The 20,161-nt window shown below is 43.9% G+C and overlaps 2 protein-coding genes across 4 annotated transcripts in view; one reads left to right on the top strand and one right to left on the bottom strand.

The window, feature by feature from the left end:
• Positions 1 to 20,161, bottom strand: part of kif19 (kinesin family member 19) — a 42,995-nt gene that overhangs the window by 14,111 nt on the left and 8,723 nt on the right. For all 3 annotated transcript variants that reach the window (XM_011488344.4, XM_004080613.5, XM_020711997.3), the window contains exons 3-7: positions 4,115 to 4,225; positions 3,940 to 4,027; positions 3,411 to 3,547; positions 1,143 to 1,268; positions 878 to 1,072 (exon numbers count right to left, since the gene is read on the bottom strand). In XM_011488344.4, coding sequence (XP_011486646.1) covers positions 878 to 1,072; positions 1,143 to 1,268; positions 3,411 to 3,547; positions 3,940 to 4,027; positions 4,115 to 4,225 — 657 coding nt within the window. The remainder of the gene's footprint in view (positions 1 to 877; positions 1,073 to 1,142; positions 1,269 to 3,410; positions 3,548 to 3,939; positions 4,028 to 4,114; positions 4,226 to 20,161) is intronic.
• Positions 10,084 to 14,223, top strand: LOC105356577 (E3 SUMO-protein ligase ZBED1-like). The gene is made up of 3 exons (XM_011488343.4): positions 10,084 to 11,785; positions 11,936 to 12,302; positions 12,393 to 14,223. Exons 1-3 carry the CDS (start codon positions 10,341 to 10,343, stop codon positions 12,699 to 12,701), a joined length of 2,121 nt encoding a protein of 706 aa, XP_011486645.1. The 5' UTR covers positions 10,084 to 10,340; the 3' UTR covers positions 12,702 to 14,223.

Genomic DNA, 20,161 nt, shown 5'->3' with positions numbered 1-20,161 from the left:
CAGGTTACACCCTGTACAGGTCGCCAGCCTGTCACAGAGCCCATGGAGTAGGAGGGATCGAGCCCATCATGCTAGCCAGCCGCCCAGTGGACAGAGTAGGGAGCTAGCTAGCCAACTCTGCTGCCCAGGGTCTGGCAGAGCTAGCGTGCGTCACGGCGGAGCTTGCTATGCTTGCCCGCCGGTGGTTGGTTGCCTGGCAGACGCAGAGCCACTATGGGTGCCGTCATAGCAGGCACGATCGCTGCAGCTCCATGGGCTTATGATGCTCCAGTTTTATCTTTCCCCTTTCTGAAGTTAACTGGTTACTTTCCGGATGGAAGTAACATTTAAACGGCCGTAACCGAGGCGCAGCTCCCGCTGCTGGGACGAACGCCGCACCAGGAGAGACTGAATTATCAGGTGATCCCAGACATGGCGCCTCTGTAGAGCTCTCCAGAGCATATAAACCCAAGCTACTCGCTTAACCTCATCCATGTGAGGGACTGTAAGCTAGTTGGAGACCTTGTAAACAGATTGCTCAGTTGTGATCGATGGGAAGGGGAGGGGGGGTTGCTCTGCACCAACACTCCCACCCACAACTCAAATGTCTAATGATGACTGCTGCTCTGCAGAAACTATGTCTAAGAAAATGACAGTTTTTTGTTTTTTTTGTGGCTAAAAAACAGCAAACAGCTTTTAAAATAGTAAAGATTAGGATGGGTCCTTCTTGATTAAATAACAAAGGGGTTTAACTTTGTTTTGATCCTGAAAGCATAAATGAAATGCTGCATTTCTTTGTTAGACACGCAAACTGGATCCTAAAACTCTACAAAAGCTACCTCGCAGTTTCAAAGAAAACCTCCGCCTGTGTCCACTTTCCTCTGTTACGTACACACACCTGTGCTGCTCGTTCCGAGCCAGCGAGGTCGATCATGAAAAGGCGAGCGAAGCGGACCTCCTGCGAGACGTCGCGAGAGCGGCTCTGCTGTTTGACCGCCACTTGCAGCACGGCGTGGGAGCGGGACGATGTCTGGTTGGCGGCGGTCGGCTCCTGCGTGCGCTGTTTGTTGCCCTTCACCAGCAACTCCATGATCTGAAAGGACATGGTGTTTTGGTTCACTCCGCGTCAGTGTCAGCCCGCGCAGAGTCAGCTGCCCTCTAACCTCTTGAGCGTTGATGGTGGACACCTCAGTGATGCCTGCAACCTGAATGACGCCCTTTGAGTCTTCTCTGAGGTCTAAGAAGCCAGATGATGGGTTCAGAAGGTCACGGATCATTTCATTGTAGATCTATGGTGACAAATAAAAAAATATGAGCTAGAAACCTCTGACTTATGGTCAAATTCTTCTTGTTTTCTAAGATTAAAGATTAGAACTTAAACCTAAAATCATTTGCTAAATTTTTACCCAAGTTATTAATTTAAAAACTCATTGGGTGGCAGGTGGACGTGCTTTCATTTGATTAAAAATGAAAATTGGGGCTAGTGTCCACCAGATGACAATCTTCCATCAGTCTAAAAAGATGTTGGCTCACTACGACACATCCAGACATAACGATTGTTTTATGCGGTCTGACGCCAGAAAATAGAGTTGTTTTTGTCATCCTTACAAATATAAATAAAGCTTTAAAAGGTTTTTTTCAGATGTAAAGTAAAACTAAAAATGTACTTTTTTTCAACACTTTTCTGGACCTTAAAATCAAAAGGAAAAAATATCGACAAAAGAAAAGTAAGCATGGATCAAAATAAGTTGGTTTTGTTATTTATAAGTATTTATAACCCAAAAAATATTACCATCCACCTGGGTGTCTCTACATGTTTGTATACATTTCTGAAACCTGATGTGGAAAAGAGGTTTGAAGATGAGGAAAGGATCTGATGTTTGCGTTTTGCTCAATCGGCCATTAAGATACAATGAAGCCTGTAAATGCGGAGGTAGCTGTGGAAACAGACTGACCACAGTGACGGCAAACACACATCTGCCGTGGACTTCTGAGTGGAAGCTTATCCACAAAAGGATCAATAAACGTCACAGATGGTGTCCGTGTTGTCTGTCTCATGGGAACATTTTGTCCAGGCGCTGCACGGCGATAATCACTAACACAAAACACGAAGAACGCCCTTCGCCGGCGATGAGACGACGCTCAACAACCTGTGGACTTTGAGAGGACTTGACAGCTCTTCACATCTTTATACCATTTCAACTCTAAGAATCAACATCAGCTTTATTAGTCATTCTTCATCGCTTTTTATTTGGGTGTCAAATTTTTCAGAAGCTCAGTTATTATTATTTTTTCTCTAAGCAACAATTACAGTTTTTTTTTAAATCAAATTTAAGTCTGACAGTCGTTCCTAAGCTGTTTTTAAAAGGAGAAAAGCAACATTTGAGCAGGAATCTAAATAAGGAAGTTCTCATCTATTTGGAGCAGATAGTGTGAGTTTATGGAAACCTGAAAAACTAAACCATGAGGTTTTTTTATACCATAACTGAAAAGATAGAAGTTTTGGGAGTCTTCAACAACCAAATGCAAAAAACACAATTGTGGATATTTCAGAGTTTCAAAAAATGACTGCACCATAGCTTAAAAATATCAAGAGAACCTTAAATTATCTAGACTGTTAATGATGATTCCACAACAGTGGTAGATTAAAAAAAAAGCACAGTTTAAAAAGGTCTTGTAGAGTGCTTTTTACCTTTAACTTAAATGTAAGAAATCTACAGATCTAAAGTGATCATTCATTCATTTGAATGAGAAGGTGTGTCCAAACGGTTGGTCTGTACTGTAGGTGCTGCCTGAGAAACCTGTTGTGTACAAGAATAGCTGAACACAAAACCATCAATCAAAATGACCGACACTAAAGCGAGACCAACTGCTGACACGAAAAGTCCCATTTTTAGTTTAAAACTTAGGTTTTTCACACAACAAATGAAAAGCTTTTTGTCAGTCCAGGCTGCAGTCAGAGTGGGAAGCGTTTTCTGCTCCACACCCACTCAGACTAAAAACTACAACTATAATGAATTGTGGCTGATTCTAATTAGAGCATCAAATCTTGTTTCACTGTTAATTACACTTATGGCTTCAAACATAAAGTGCTTGTTTCAAAGTAGGACGTAATTCACAGAGAAAATGCTACCAAGAGGGGAAAAAAGTAGAACTTCAGCCATTTTTCTGTCATAACAGAAGTTCATAACAGAACAAGTTCACAACTATGATTAGGACATAAGCAGACACAATATGCAGTATGTCTGATTCACAACATACAATTAAATCCAGAACATTAGAATTGTTTTAAACTGGAAATAAAGTCAACCATGAAGGGGTGATGAGTCCTGATTTATGCCACAGTAGTGTTGGATCCACTTGACCATTTGGATTCATGTCCAGAATAAAAGCCTGGATGTCATTTTTTTCTCTTTTTTTTGGAGACTTGCCTCAAGATAAGACATGGAGACACTGTAGAGCATGTCGTCACTGGTTTCCTCGATGGCGTGGAACAGATCGTTGAGCGTTCGGACGTAAATACCCGGTTCTTTGTCCGTCCCCAACATGGTATAGGTCTTCCCACACCCTGACAACACAAGACACCAAAACAAAATTATATTTCATTAAAAACAAGCTTAAATTTAAAAAAAAATCTATTTGTGTATTGGTAAGTGGCTGTAATAAAATGGAAATCATTTTATTCAGATGTTTAAAAAAACGATGACATTTTTACATTTCTAATTTATGCTAATCTAAGAGTGTTTGCAATGCAAATGAAGCCGCTTTTTGAACATCTTCTGCAGCTTCGAGTAGGACTTGATGTACTGACAGCACTCCGCCAGTCCTTCATAGCTTCTTGAAATGCAACAGCCGGGCATAAGACAGAAGTGGCAGTGGTACATGTGCCAACAGCATGTCTCATCATCCTCCAAGCACGTTAGCAGCTGACTACAGTGTTGTGTCACGTGCAGCACAGACCTGTGGGTCCGTATGCGAACACTGTGGCGTTGTATCCTGATATGAGGCCTTCGATCAGGGGTTTGGTTGTAGCTCGGTACACCTCTTCCTGAGCAGGAGATCCAAGCACATGAACTAAGAAAAAGCAAATATTCTGTTCTCTTCAGCCAATACATGACTTGAACGTCGGACTAACCTGACTGGCTGAAAAATCGAACGCCACATCAAACAGGTATGTCTTCTCTCTGGAGCGGTTGGCACGCAGGATGTCATCGGGGTCTTCCATGGGATCCATCAAAACTATCATCTGATGGCGAGGAAAAAACAAAACAAAAAAAGGAAAGTAAAATCACAGAAAAGGAAGGTGGCGTGAGTGGGCGGTTAGCTTCTAAGACTGTGCTGACATTTAAACATCCAATTACTTTAATGATGTATCCGTCTGTCCGTCAAAATTGCTAACAAGCATGTGTCGGTTCAGGAAGGCGGCAAACATATATATGGATATGAACACAATAAAAAAAATTCTACTTAAATCTGGAGGACAGAGATTGATCGCAGATACAATTCCTCTGATAAAACATGAATTTTTACACTTTTGTTTAAGCTGTGATCATCAACAACCATCCCTTTAATGTTTCTAATTGTGACTATCCAGACATTAAATCCAATCAAAGCAGTGATAAAAAGACATGGAGCACGGGAAAAGATCTGTCCAGATGCTCATTATGATCAGACTGATGGAAAAGAACCCAGAGCTCAAATGTTGGGAAATGTCATCAAAAATAGACGGAATGGAAGGAGAATGGGAATGGCGGTCTGTGCTCCACAGTAAACGTCTCTGTGGCACGGGCAACCTTTCTGTGTGTTTATGCAGATTGACATCCACTTGCAGAGCTCTGCTGCTCTCCTCAGACACATAATGACCCAACGTGGAGTTCTCATGTCAGCGCGTAGAAGGTCAAACTTCCTTATAGGAAGCGTGGAGAACTGGCCACTGCATCCTTTTTAGCAGTGGAAAGGTAAACTGAAGTGACACATCATGATAAAATGGTTGTTTTAGTGTTGAATATAAATGACTATAGAGTAGAGTGCTGCACTCAATCCAAGGGAAATAACTCCCTCCACATGTTTGCCATCCTTATGCTACGTTCACACTGGGCATGTGTTGCATGTTCAAGAAGGAGCTATATACGGTTTCATGAACGCACAATCAGCCTGTGGTGTTCACACCGGACAAGCAGGGAAACGGCAGGGAGGGGCTTCTTCTGTTCTTTTTCTAATGTTTACTAGGGCATGACTGCCACCTACAGTTTTTTCTTTCACAGCTCTATTCTGATATATGACAGACTAGGTGTTATGCAGTTCCAGTTTTGCAGGGTGGGATCCATGTTGATAGGCTACAAACCTGGAGGCTCCACTGAGAGGTATAATGCAGAAGCGTGTTTGATAATCCCCCACTGAGTCACTCACTCTAAAGCCTCTCAATTCAAAACACCTTAGACATTTAGGGTCCCTTGGTGGGGAGGGTGAGGGGACGTCACTGTGAGTAATCAGGAGATGTCCCCTCAGTGCCCTACCCGCCAATTTTAACTGCACCCCCCTTAGCACACACACCCCTCCCCCCTCAATATATACATTCCAACATAAACACACACACATGCACACACACACCCTCTCAAACACACATACACGCACACACATTTTGCAAGGAAGGTGGGACCTAGGACCATCTGTCCCCTGCCTCTTCCCTGGTGGGGGGTACGGGCCCCTTTGCAACGGCGGCCGTGTCCCCGGGGTGCCGGCTTCCTGGGCCCGGCGGTGCTCTCTCCGCGCGGCGGGGGGGTTCACATTACATCTGAGCCGGGAGTGTTCGTGTCCCTGGGGGGTGGGTTCTGGTCCTTGCTCCTGGGCGCTGGGCCCCGCCATATTTCCAACTGTGGCCGAGCCTGGTCGGGCCATATTTACAACACCCCTTGTGGGCCCTCTTTTTTTTCCCCGGGGTTCCCCCCCTCTTGGGCGGGGGCGGCGGGCCCCTGCCCCGCTCCTCCCTGGACCGGCCGCGGGCCGGGCGGATGGCTGCCTGGAGCGCGGAGCGGGTCTCCCTTGGGGGGTCCTGGCTCGTACCTGGGGTTGGGGCGGGGGGATGCCCGGAACTCCTGGGTGGTGGTGGGGTGCTCGTCTGGGGCTGTGGGCGTCCGTCTCCGGTGGGGCCCTGCGTTGGGTTCTCCCGGCGCGGCGGGGGGGCTGCTCTCCTGGTTGGGCTGGGGCGGCGCTCTCTCTCCCTCCGTGCTTCCCTGCTCTCTGGCTCTGGGGGCCTTGCGGCGGTCCTGCTGGCCCTGGCCTGGGTGGCGGGCTTGGTCGCCCGGGCGGCGGTTGTTCCCTGCCGGTTCCCGTGTGGCGTTGGGGGGATTCCGGCTGCCGCTGCTGCTGCGGTGGGGGTCTTGGGGTGGGGATGGCTGGGCACTCTCCCTCCTTCTTTCCACGTTCCACCATCCATTTTAGAAGAACATAAACACTCACCTGAGCACAGGTGTTAGCTCACCTTTGCACTTACAGTTTGCATGACTGAATGACTGAAATATTTCACACTAGTTGGTTTTAAGGCATAAGTATGCGTGTGAACACTATCTGTTTTGTATATATGTCGACAGGTGGACATTTTTTGCAGCTAGCAGGTGTGTTTATAACATTTGAGTGTGTGTGTGGACAGGCTCCGCCCTTATTGTACTACATTTGAACGTTACCATAATGATTAACAACCAGTAAACTTGTTGCTTTATGCTGCTTCATGGTCTTATCCCCCTTCCCCTCCTATTATCACCCCCTACCCCCCCTCTCTCTATCGTCCCTCTCTCTTCTTCCCCTCTTTCCTTTTCCGTCCGGTCCAACACCAAAGATTTTCAGACATGATTGAAATTAATAAAGTCTGGCCTCAATTACAAAAGGGGTTTATCCAGACATACCTTTGATTTGTCTGAAGATTAATAACCCCTCTTGTTAAAGTAAAATCTGTCCAACACAAGAGGCCCTCAGCTCTCATCTGTCTGCCCAGCTGTTGGACAGGACAAGTTAAAAAAAAAAAAAAAAAAAAAAAAAAAAAATAAAGCCTCTCAATTCAAATTCAAGAGCAGAGATTTCCCTCATAATAAACCAACAACTCATGAAGGCAAGGGGGCGAGGGTGATGAGGGGAGAACGCAACAGTGGACACAAAACAACAAAGGAGAGACAAGAAATGAACTGCTAGAAATGACAAAGATTTCGTGTTTTTTTCCCCTCACACTTAGCTGCAGTCGTGGAAGATACTCTTTGGAGAAAAGACGCAGTATTATTTTAAAATCGAAAGTCTGTTAAATCTTTTATAAACCTTTTTTTTATAATGTCAGCATGAAAAAACAAGTGTGTCAATTTTGGTGTAATACATACCTTGAATTAGACAAAACTTTTGACTGTACTTTTTTGGAGTATAACTTGTGTTTTTTGCATAGTTTATACGACTTTTATGTGATCTTTTCAAAAATAAATGGTTTGCTATTTTCCCACTAATAACCACTAGAGGGCAGTGTAGGTGTGTGTTTCAGTGTTTGCTACTGACAGCAATGCAGAAGCAGAAGCGCCCAGCTTAGGTGAGATGTTTCAAAGAGACCCCCAATTCGATGTAAAAAAAAAAGGTACACACATTGTTAAAAATATTACTGTTTTTTGTTTTTTCGGTCTTAAATGTGTGTTAGATATTAACAATTGTTTATTGTGCAAGTGACTGTGAATGTCTGTAAATTGAAAAATGTACAATAAAAAAAAAAAAAAAAAACAAAAAAATTCGATGTATTTAGGGATTTTTAATGACATCAAGAGTTTAGTTGATTTGTTAGCATATTCTTTATGCTGTGGTTATCTTAATATTTGTTCACAGTTATTCTAGTCATGTCACAGGGTGGAGTATTTTAAGGTTTTCACATGGATTTCTATGTGATGTTTGGTGTTTTAGGGTTCTCTTAGCTGTCAGCAGGACAATCGGTTTTGCAAATAAGCTGGACACATCCCCGGAAGCAGGGAGAGGGTCCAGACCAAAGAAGCACAAAAAGAGGGGAGCTTGGGGGAAGCGAGAAGAGAGGCCCAGAAGGACACGGCCAGCCTGCTGGTCAGTCCGAAGGGGTGTGAAAAGTTTGCGGCAGCCACTATGGATAGAAAGAAGAGCACCCCGGGAGTTTAAGCCCTTCCTGGTTCGTAAGCAAGATGCTGGAAACCCTCAGGTGAACAGGTGCTCAGGAATAGCCTCTGCTCTTCATGTCTGTAGAACTCCGCCCAGAAGACTGAGCATGCTGGGACAGCTGCTGCTGCTACAGCGACTGTGAAGGATGTGCTGCTGTTGCACAAATAGACACATAGAGCTTTTGTCTGCCTGTTTTGTGTGGACTTTTATTAGACTTTTTAATAACTTTTACCAGCCTTTGTTTTTGATTTTTAGATTATACTCACTGGTACAACAGCATTGTGGATCAAAAGACCTAAAATTTTACTATTTATTTTGTTTTTCTTCTCTTTTCAATCCCTCCCGCCTTGCTGCATATGCATGCTTTACCCGTGAAACCTAAAATAGCTCGTGAGCCTGCAGCAATGCTCTTACATAACCGCAGGAGGTGTAGTGGGTATCAGATGCCCGCGCTGCACTAAGAGCCATCATTAAGCGAGTCAATAACTGGAGTCCTGCCTGTGGCCTTTCTGGAGTTGCAGTTCATCCACAGCATCAGCATGCGCTCACACAAACAGCAGCTGCTCCTTCCAAACCACTCGTTTGGTGCGTCCTCTGAGGAGAGGCTCTACTGACGCTGCACTAAACACCTGAGTGAGGACGCCGGGTTAAGATGCCCATAATAGATCACAGAGAGCCTTTCGCACGTTACCAACACATGCAGCTGCCCTTGACGTTAGACTGTACTCGGCTTAGAATTAAGATTCTGACAAATAAACCCTCTGGGGTGAAGAACAGGTCAGTTTCACCGGGATCGTGCTTTTATAACATTGTGATCAGGCCAGTGTGTTTAAGGGACACATTAATGGTTTTATAAGAAAAAAAAACAAAAAAACAACAGCAACAACAATTTCTCCTGAATCTCCACACTCTCTCAAAACTATCTCTATCTCTGTCCAAACCAGAGGCTAGTCTGACGCCCTAGACAGAACACTGGACAGCGTCCTCACCCCACCTGTGTTAGTTCACAGTTAACACGCCCTGACACAAATTATGAATGAATGAAGTCTGGTCATTTCCATGAATGAATGAACATCGATGGAAACTAAAGGACATATTCTTCTGTTTTTGTGCACGAGTGTCACATAAAACTGAACAAAAAAAGACAAATGATTGTGTGCATTTCATCTGAAGCACTGACTGTATATGAGAACAGCAGAAGATGAAATCCACCAATAAGCCAACAAGACTAGTCTCAGTGCAAATCATCATTAGCCAAATGTTGCTCAAATTTTTACTCCCTCAACAGTAAATTTGGTCGTATTTGGCGCCTAGCAAGCATCAACTTTGGACACCGCCGGATTTCTTTAATGCTTGGAGTGTTTTTCTTCCACTTCCAATTTTTCTGTCTGTCAAACACCTAGAGTTAAGATGAGTGCGTTGATGGAAACAAATTCAATTTGATGCAGAATCCTGTTTTTTTTCTAAGCCCCTCCCCCCATCTCTACCTGTTTAAGTCACCTGCAGGCCCCCCCCCCACCAGAGCTAATTTCATTAACTGTACGCGAAAACTGCTCTAGCAAAACTGCATGTAGGGGGGGGGGGGGCTGGCAATGTTTTTTTTCCTCCTTTTTTTTAGTGGGGGGGGTCGTGCTCCCCTCTCGAAACTGAATATCCCAGAATAAAGTATACTATAAACATCAACCTTCTTTCTAGACTTTTGGGGGCAAAATATGAGTGCAACAACACAAAGTCACAAATCAACGATGCCAGAAGTTGTGCTGCGACCATAGCAACAGGGGACACAAATTCTGGCAGGGGAGTGACGTCATCATTTTCAGCTCCTCCTCTAAACGAAGCTAACATTCGAGGAAACTCTTCCTCTACCCGACTGTCGCCTAAATACAGAACGTCACGCCACCAATGAAAGCAGCAGCAGGGAGTGGACGGATGGGAACAGCAGCTGCTGCGGCTGCTCCTTGGAAGACACGTCAAGGTCCAGCCAAAGCACAGGAAACAGGAAGTCTGAACAGATGCGGGGGGGACATTGGCCAGTAGAGTTGTGACGTTCGCGAATGAACGGACTCTTCTGAACGCTTCATTAACATGAACGACGGGAACCGAGTCATGATTGGCTGTGAGCCGTTCCTTCCTTCGTTCTTTTTTTCCCTCTCTTGTTCAGAGTTTTGGTTTACGCAGATGCCCCAAAAAAGCTCCTCCTTATATGCTACATGAGCTGTGCATGCTCAATTCACGGGAGGAAAAGAAAAGAAACAAAAGGGAGTGTCGGCAGAGAGCGGCGTGCGTTCAAGCGCAGCAGGAGGAGGGGGAAGGGCCATCTGTCATCGTGCAAAATGAGCCACAGAAAGAGGAGCAGCATTTGGATGCACTTTTCGCTTGAGGCAGACAGTAAGTCTAAGTGCAATATTTGCCATAAAATAATCTCATATAAGTCAGGCTCCACAAACAATTTACACAGGCATTTAAAAACTCAACACTCCATTGTTAAAATCACAGAGGTGAAGAGAGAGCATTATTCTGACGATGAAGTGGAGAGTGCCTGTACGTTTGCCTCCGCCTCAGGCAGACGCTGTCCGAATGCCGCAGTCACAGAAACCACAGCGTCTGTCTCCACCTCAGGCAGACTCAATACTAACGCTGCAGTCCCAGAAACCACAGCGTCTGTCTCCACATCAGGGAGGTGCTATAGTAATGCTGCAGTCCCTGAAACCACAGCTACACCATCAGCCCCTGTTACAACTGGGCCCTCACCAACACATGAACAAACCTGCCTTTGTCGGGACTTCTCCCTTCCTGCACTGACCCCATTGAAACAGGGGGAGATAGACGAAGAGCTGGCAAAGATGATAGTTAGTGATTTCCAACCATTTAAAATTGTGGAAGACAGAGGCTTTGAAAACTTCTGCTACGCTCTCAACCCCTCCTACGTTCTTCCATGTTGGGGGGCACTGACCCAGAAAGTGTCTCACATGTATGAGACAGAAGTAGCATCACTGAAGACAAGACTGTCCAGAGTGTCAGCAGTTTGCTTCACAACAGACTGTTGGACGTCACAGGCTGCAACGTCATTCGTGTCTGTAACGTGTCACTTTGTTGAAGACTTTCGTATGTCCTCCTGCCTCCTGGACTGCTTTGAATTTAATGAGCAGCACACAGGTAACTTGGCAAAGAAGCTCCTCGGTGTTGCAGCAGAGTGGGAGGTCGACAAGAAAGTGGTGTGCTGCATAACAGACAACACCCCGAACATCACAGAGGCCATTCAGTTAACAGGATGGACCCACCTCCCGTGCCTGGCACACACCATCAATCTTGTTGTAAGAAATGCTCTTAAAGGTCCACAATCCATCATTAATAAAGTTAGAGAAGCAGTGGAATACTTTCGTGGAAGCACAGAGGGAGCGCAACAACTGAAGGAAACACAGCTCCAAATGAACATGGACGTACTACGACCCAAACGAGACTGTGTCACAAGATGGAACTCAACATATTACATGTTGCAAAGTTTCCTCATCAACAAAAACCCCATTGTCTACACCCTGGCTGTTACCAATGCACCTGTCCAGCCTTTATCTCCAGAGGAATGGGTTACATTGCAGGAAATATGCACCCTCTTGAAGCCTTTTGAAGAGGTCACCGTTGAGCTCATTGCAGAAAGGTATGTGGATCAACTGGCCTTTATTCTAGCATGCATGTACATTTTCTGATGCTAAATTATGACTATTTGAATACAGCATAGCATTTATTATTGTCGGTACAACTTTATAATAATTGTGTTGTTATAAAAAAAATGTTTTTCTCTCACTAGCTACATGACTGCCTCCAAAGTAATACTGCTGGTCAGGGGGTTGCAGAGAGCCACGGCGGATTTCCAGAGGAGGGCAACAACACAACCAGCACAAGACATGGTCAACGCCCTTTCCTCTGGCATGTCAGCTAGATTCTACAGAATCGAATTCGACTACATCCTTGCTGATGCTGCTGCGCTGGACCCAAGATTCAAAAGGATGGCATTCGTGGATGGTGGCACTGCGGACGAGGCTTTTCAAAGAGTATCAGCTGCAGCAGCAAGCCTAACAACTAGCACCAGCAAACCCATCCAGCAACCGGTCCAGGAGGAAGAAGCAGGCAGTGGTGATCCAGAATCAATTGTTTGGAGCTATTTCCATGAGGACGTAAGGATGGTCAAAAGTCTTTTTTCTTTCTTTAATAATAATAGTCTAATAATCTAACAAAAATATTTTATTTCCCACCTCTGGGAGCAGGTAGCTGAAACAATGGCAACTCGTAACCCCACGGCAGACGCTGTTATGGAGGTGCGGGGCTACCTAGAGGAGCCTCTTCTTCCAAAAAATGAAGATCCTCTCATATGGTGGAAAATTCGGGGCCCCGTGTACCCTAGGCTTAGCAAACTCGTGGCCAAGAAGCTTTGCATTGTGGCCACATCAGTTCCAGCCGAAAGAATTTTCTCAAAAGTTGGAGAAATATTCACACAGAGGAGAAGTCGTCTGAAGCCGGCAAAAGTGAGATCGCTCGTCTTCCTCAATGAGAATTTGCCGAAAGACAAGAAGTAAAGGCCGTGAGGCATGGAGCAGCTTTATCATTTTGGGAATATTATGTACTTTGGTTAATATTATGTTATTGTTCTGAGCTTTTTTGTTTTGTTAAAAATGTTCTTCTGGGAAAATGTTTCACTGAAGCTTTTGTATGGAGCTTCATTGTAAACTGCTTTATTCTTTTTTTGTGTTTAGGTGTTGCATTAATAACATAAGTCAAGGTAGTTTTTCACATATAAACACTCTTAATACCAAGGGTCAATAGTGATCTCAGTATTAACACCAAGGGACATGGCAGTGAAACATTTTAAATGAATCAGACTTTTACATTCTTGACCACAAGTCAAATCAAGCTACAATTAATATTTTAGAATAACTAAAATTTGATTTTTGGTGTGAAATTTAAGTTCAAAATTATTATATAATATAAGATCTTAGTGCATCGTTCCTCCTGCTTATTCTTTCCAGGCTGGCTTCTAAAAAGTGAATGAATGTAAAGATAAGCTAAATGAGCTAGTCTTTGAATTGAGTACATCCCAAAGAACCTCTTAAGAGCCGGAAATTCCATCTTTACTGGCCAGTGGTGGTAAATCAGAAACAGCTTTATTGGCCAAGTACAGTGCATATACAAGGAATTTGGCTTTGGTGTCTTATGCTCTTGTGCAAACCAAGCAAGGTATAGAATAGGTGTAAAAGGGTAACAACAAGAGGTTTAATAATAAAAAAAATGAAGATAAATAAAAATACAACAGTAGTTTTGGTGTTAAAATTCTCGTGTTTCTGTTCCGTGCTCTGTGACTGGTCAGGAGTTCATCAGAGTGACGGTTCTGGAAAAGAAGCCGACCTTGTGGCGAGTGGTTTTGGTGTACATTGTTCTAAAACACCGCCCTGACGGGAGGAGGCTGAAAAGATATTGTCCGGGATGAGAGGCGTCTTTTGCGATTCTACCAGCCCGGTTCCTGACCCTGGACCAGTACAGGTTCTGAATGGAGGGAAGGCTGGAACCAATAATCCTCTCAGCAGATCTGATGATTCTGATGATCCGTCCCTGTCGCATCTAGTTGCTGATCCAAACCAGACCATGATGGATGTGGTCAGGATAGACTGCATTATTGCAATGTAGAAGACAGTCAGCAGCACCTGAGGCAGGTTGAACTTCTTAGGTTGTTGCAGGAAGTACAACCTCTGCTGAGCCTTTTCCTGGAGTGGGTCAATGTGAGAGGTCCACCTAAGGTACTCAAGTACCAGACCAGACTGTTGTCAAATTAGAAAGTGCGACATTTGTCAGTCCATAAACGTAAACAGCCCCTGCTTCTTTGCATTTCACAATGGGATTTAAGCAATGCGCTCTTTCTCCAGGACATTTATACTGTGTTTTGTGTTTAGAACTTGTTTTGGATTGTTTCTGGCTCATAGTTGCAGTCTATTATTTTTGTCAGTCATAAGAGTAAAAATAATGGAAATAACTTTGTTGCATAATTTAAAAAAATCTCTTTATACTGCAGATGGAAGAGAGAAATTAAATAAATTGCCCAACTTAGAGCCAGAAGCGTGAATTCCGTATAATTTGAAAAATTGATCTTCATATTATTGGTGCAGAAAAACAATGCATTCTCTGCAGCATTCGATGTAAATAGACCCCAGCTGTCAATCAACTCCACCGCCATCTTCAGTGTCACTGAAGCAGTCATCCCTTTTGACCAGAGGGAGTCAAAAGTAAATGCAGCCTGCTGTTACAAACATACCAACGACACTTTTCATTTGAAGTCGAGGCATCACTCAGCGTGGATTCCTACCCTATGAAACGTGAGGCTCCTAAAATATTCATATCCTTGCAAAGAGCAAAAGTCAAACAACAGCTTGCTTATGCAATGACATGAAACCAATTAGTGTGATGGAGGTTTTTGAACAGCACAAAGAGCAGGCAGCCACCGCCGCATGTGCCTCTCTTGGCTGATCGACAGCACCTGATGCGCCGCTCATTAAAGCGACAGGGATCACTCGGTTGGCCATCCCACTGATAGTGGTGCCGCTCGCTCCTGCTCTAGATTCATAATTCAAAGCCCTGGACGTGGCGCGGTTTCGGAGAGCCAGCCGGTCCTCTGACGAGGGGGCCCCCGCCCTTATGTGCCAGGCAACAAACACTGCCAGCTCAAAAAACAAAGGTCAGCTGGTGGATAGACACTTTTACAAGTGCAGGTTCATTACATCCAAATAACAGGTAGTCTATGATAGAAGACAAAGGAGAAATTTCAAATCACCTATATTGTTACAGCCTCAACTCTGGGAATATTACACCAGACAAGAGGCAAATTAGTATTCCTGTAATTGTCCACTGGCCTGTGCAATCATGTCCATGTAAACAGAAGAAAAAGACACATTAAGTCTTAGTCACAAATGCCTTTACAGCTTGGTACGAGCTGTCAGGTGGTCAAAAATGGGCAAAACTGTATGGCCCACACGAAATATCAAAGTCATAGATCACTTGGTGACCTTGTGGCGTGAAAATGTTCATATGTTTCTACGGGTATGCTGCGTTGTAGCGAACACTTAAGCAGCGTTCACACTGAATGGGATTCACGTGTCAAGGGCCTCCAGTTTCAGCATAAAGTCAATGTACCAATATGATCTGAGGCCTGGGGTGCGATTTTAGTAGGGATGGGTGCCGAGCCCCGGTCTTGAACGAGCCCCGGGGCAACATTCTTCAAGACCGCAGTATCCGTAAGATCTGACCTGACCGCATTTTTCTTGTGTCCCACAAGTACACACACACAAGACAAGGCAGCGCACACACGAACGCTACCAAAGATATACAATGGCTGAAAGAGCTAAACCAGGGGTCGGCAACCGGCGGCTCCGGAGCAACATGTGGCGCTTTCCCCCCTGTGCTGCGGCTCTCTGTGGTTTTGTAATAACTATCATGTGAACGCACGGAGGGGGCGTGTCTGCAGCTGTTTTGGGATGGATAGTCAATCAGACACATGAGTACCACCGCTGATGAGCGTATATTGCGCCGTCTGTGTAGAACACGCTGGATCCCCCCTCCAGCGTGCACGCGGGGGAAATAAAAGAACAGTAGAGAGGCGGGGGCCGGGCTTAGACTCGCCGCTTATGAATCCAGAATCGTAATCCAAACTAACAGCTGCTTCCTAATAAAAAATAGCTGTCATCCATAAAATTAATAATAACTTATTGGGTTTACTGGATTTAAAGAAAAATAAATAAATAGAAAGGAGTCTGCATCAAAGTGAATTTGTTTCCATCCTTTCAATTGAATTTTATTTTTAACTATCGCGATGCGATCGACACACCTAGTGTTGTGGCTCCCTGTGCTTTCATCTCAGTAGGAAACTGATCTAAATGGCTCTTTGAGAGGTACAGGTTGCCGACCCCTGGTCGGCCTGGTGCATTCCAGGTCTGTTTTGGAACATCATGTATAAAGTAAAATGCTTTGTTAAAAAAACAATGTTGTTGCGTAATGAGGAAATCAAATACTATGTTCTTAATTTGTTATTTATTTATTTTTCGTCTTAAAAAGTATCGATAAGAGTATCGTTAAAATACCGTATCGTTAAGCAGTATCAATAAAAGTAGTCGTACCCTTAAAACCTTAACGATACCCATCCCTAGATTTGAGCAGCGGAAACTGTGTACTGCGGTGGTCTCAGGGCTCCAGACTAACTTTTTTTACTAGGAGCACAGTGGCCCCTAACTGAAAATTTTAGGGGCACAACCAGAAAATTTAGGGGCGCATCCCGTAAATCAACAGGCTAACCAAATCTACTAATTTCCACTGTATTACTAATAAATACTTTAATAATAGATGCAAAAATTACAATGTGCCGTTTCAAATTTAGTGTCACATTTTAATCTGCACTTTTGAAGATGCAACAAGGTAAACTGACAGCACCATCGCTGTCATGACAGTACAAATAAGTAAAGAAAACAGATGGAACTGTATGTTGGTGACACCAAAAGTGTGTTTGACATCACCCAGGTGGACTCAACGCTGCGCACATCACCTGGTGTGTGACGTATATTTTTGTTTTTGCTCCAACATCACCTGTCAATCAAAACAAAAATATCAGAGAAAAGGGTGGGAGCAAGACCCCAACCTGAGCTAACACAGCTGGAAATTTAGTACTGCACTGACTGAAAGCTGCCCTGATGACTACAAAACAATGCATTATGGGACATGTGTCCTGATGGTTTTTTTAGTTCAGTGATCAATCAAAACAATTTAAAATACCAATTGATTAAAAAAAGGCTACATACATTACAAAACATTCAAATAAGTATAAAATATATAATAACACAGATCATACTGAGGGGGAGAGGAATATTAAAACTAAATTGAATGGTAAGGACAACTCCAATTTCCTGTTGTCCTTCATTCGCCTTTAACCCCCCCGCGCCGCCTGGTCTCCCCAACGATCCAGGCGCGGCACTGGATCATTTTAAAAACGTCTATCGTTGCATTTTCCCCACGTATTTTCAGCGCGTCTAAGACTAAATCTTGTCACTCGCACATATTTAAAGTTCAAGCCCCGTTAGCTGTCACGCATGTAGGTGTGGGACATGTATTCTCCTCAGCTGACCCGACTTCCGCGGGAGCGGTGAGCTGCCCTAACAGCCGTGCATAAACCGTTTGATGCGCCGCCGTAACCGTAACCAAAACCTAAATTTTCCTCCGGTTCTGTGTGACCCACAGGAAATTTGAGCACGGACTGCATGTATTTAAAAATTACAAGCGAAAAAATACGTTCTAAAGGAAAGTAAGGAACTCCTTAATGTGGTCAGGGGAGGGGGCTGTCAGGTTTCCTGCTTTCAAACCCTGTCATTGTCACGCTCCCCAAGAGTCATAAACCCCACTGTGATTGGTTGGTCAACTCCGCGCACGACACTGAAAAAGTGTCTTACATACTAACTGGCGGGCCGCGAGTTTGAGACCCCTGCTGTAGACTCTGGCCCTGGTACACCAGCTGCAGGTCGGAAGAATAAATCAATAGTTAGCTTACCCATAGCTCAGGCGCGCGCACATATCAGGTTGTGATGACATTTGTCTCCGTTTCCTTCCCACAGATGTTTACGCGCGCGCGAACATCTCTAGGCCCCACCCCCTATGAGCACACACGCGAATGTGTGCTCGTGTTTCATAAGTATGTGCGTGAGTGTGTGTGTCTGCCTGCGTGCGTGTGGGCTCGCGTCTCATTGATTATTTCATTGATCATTGACGTGCCCCTTCTACGTTTAATGTATTAAAAATAAAAAGGGTGGGGGAGGCAAATTTACTGGTAGCACATGTGCGACTGGATGTAAAATTTAGTCGCACACTCTAAAATTTTGGTCGCAAAATGCAACCAATTGGTCGTAGTCTGGAGCCTTGGGTCTGGCAGTGTGTTTAAGGCAGTACGGCACGTTTTGGGGATCTTGGTGAGTCCAGAGTTCAAATATCTAGACTGCTGAAAAAGATATGTTGTGTTAACCAATCAGGCTTAGGCCCAGGTGGAGTCCAAAACCAATATGAAGGAGAATCTGATCGTTTTCCTCCTGAGCTTTATGATTTTTGTTCTTCTTTTCACCAAAACAACAATAAAAAGGTCTGCTGATTTTGTTCTTTTTCTAATTTTTCCTTCCTTTGACTAATGCGGGGCAGCAAGGCTAAAAACTTGATGGTAGCTCCTCCCACACGCATCTGGAGCGTCTAGTTTCTGAACATATTTTTGGACAAGCATTGCATATCAAGTTTGATGGATGCATATCTGATGCTCAAATCGGTTTTGATTTGAATGCAGCACTATCCAAAACGTAAAGGTGAAGAAGGGGAGATGCAGGAGGCCTGTAAGGCCTGTTGACGTGGTAAGTGCGCACTGCTTGCGTGCAGCCTGACTGTTACAAATGAGAAAATTAGACAATCAGAGCATCGTTTGTATGGCATACAATGTGTACGTACACCAAGTACGTGTGCTGCATTTGTGCTCAATCAGTAAGGGGCCAGTAATTGCATAGTACTAATGACTACAGTGTGACGTCATCATCATACATACGTCATAAGTCCGTGCAACTTTCATTAGCCTTATGAGTACTTCAGATAGATTTACCTCACGCACAACAATTCAACTTTTTATGATGTCCCTAGAGGTGGCTGTATGAGCCTCAAGGGAACTGTGGAACTGTACGAAACACCTGTGCTTCCCTTCTGATGCGGCCACTTCTATGTATGACCCTCCATGGTCTTGGGCAACCAAAAACCAGCAGCAGCAGATGCATGTGACTAAGGCTTAAGCTGATGAGTGCAAAGAAAAGGAGGAGGACTTAAACATTAGATTTGTACATAAAAACAGATATAAACAGAAAAAAAACAAAATTCTAGCTTGAAAACATCAGACGTCATCTAAATCAAAGTGACAGAGCCAAACCATCAGTTCAGCTGAGGCTTTATTGTTTACATTTAGGTCTTGTCTTTATGGTGCCTTCACCAGCTGACGTTAAAGAGCTGAAAGGGTTGATCGTAAATGCGTTCTGTCCATGTGTCACACTTCCATTGGTGTGTTGATCTCTGCATCTCATCCACCGCAACCTAAATGATCGTCCCTTTAACTATTCTCTGGTTGCCATGGAAGTGTTTCTCACAAAACACGTTTTTGGTCCTGAGTTTGATCAAATAAAAGACAAATAAAGAAGCTAGGTTGAAGACAGAAAAGATTCTTAAAGTATCTCCATGGACAAAAAGACCATTTGGTTTGTTGAGACTTGAAAAACCCAGAATAGCTTTTTTGTTTGTCACCCATTATCTTTGAAGCAACATTATGACTCAAGAAAGCCATTGTGGACAATGAGGTAGCTATTAGTCATCACCACCAAATAGAGAAATGAGAAGAAACTATGTTTTTCATTTCTATTCAGGAAATCATTTCTGACCGAATTACTACTCAGCGTTCATCATATTCTTAATGAAGGTTGCTTTTTTCTGCACAGTAGCAAAAAAGTTCCTGGTTCAAATCCTGCCTAATTGTGGCAATGCTCTTCTGTTATTTTTTTTTTTTTTGCTTTTTCCACACAAAAAAACCCCCCATACATTTTCGGGTAAATGGTGATCACAAATTATGAGAGCATTTATCTTTTTTAACCTCATCTCTCACAGTAACAACAGTCTCCAGCTTTTGTTCCTCTAAATAGAAATAGGCAGGTATAGAACTGGATAGAGGTACGTTTATCTCTGTGTGCAAGTCCTCCCTTTAGTATCTGTGGGCAACATGACGACAAAAAGCCATACATTTAACAACGGCAACTGTGCGTCGAGAAAAACAAACAAACTAACAAACAAAATAAAAAAAAAACAAAGGCTCAAGATCACAAAGGAGGAAAAAAAAAAGGCAATCAAGTTCAAGCAGTGGCTTTCATGAAGACCTTTCAATCTGCTCTTTCAGAAGCACAACCAAAGCTTTGGAAAATCCACGACAGACACAATTGCAGGC

Source organism: Oryzias latipes, chromosome 19 (genome assembly GCF_053564925.1).
Source record: "Oryzias latipes strain Hd-rR chromosome 19, Olatipes_Hd-rR_3.1".
NCBI classification, from domain to species: Eukaryota; Metazoa; Chordata; class Actinopteri; order Beloniformes; family Adrianichthyidae; genus Oryzias; species Oryzias latipes.
The sequence above is the reverse complement of the archived record's forward strand: the minus strand, read 5'-3'. Positions and strand labels throughout refer to the sequence as shown.

Coding starts and splice junctions, on each gene's coding strand:
- LOC105356577 (XM_011488343.4), top strand. CDS start 10,341: ATGAGCTGTGCATGCTCAATTCACGGGAGGAAAAGAAAAGAAACAAAA. Junction 11,786..11,935: donor GTTGAGCTCATTGCAGAAAG/GTATGTGGATCA, acceptor TTCTCTCACTAG/CTACATGACTGCCTCCAAAG. Junction 12,303..12,392: donor GGAGCTATTTCCATGAGGAC/GTAAGGATGGTC, acceptor CTCTGGGAGCAG/GTAGCTGAAACAATGGCAAC.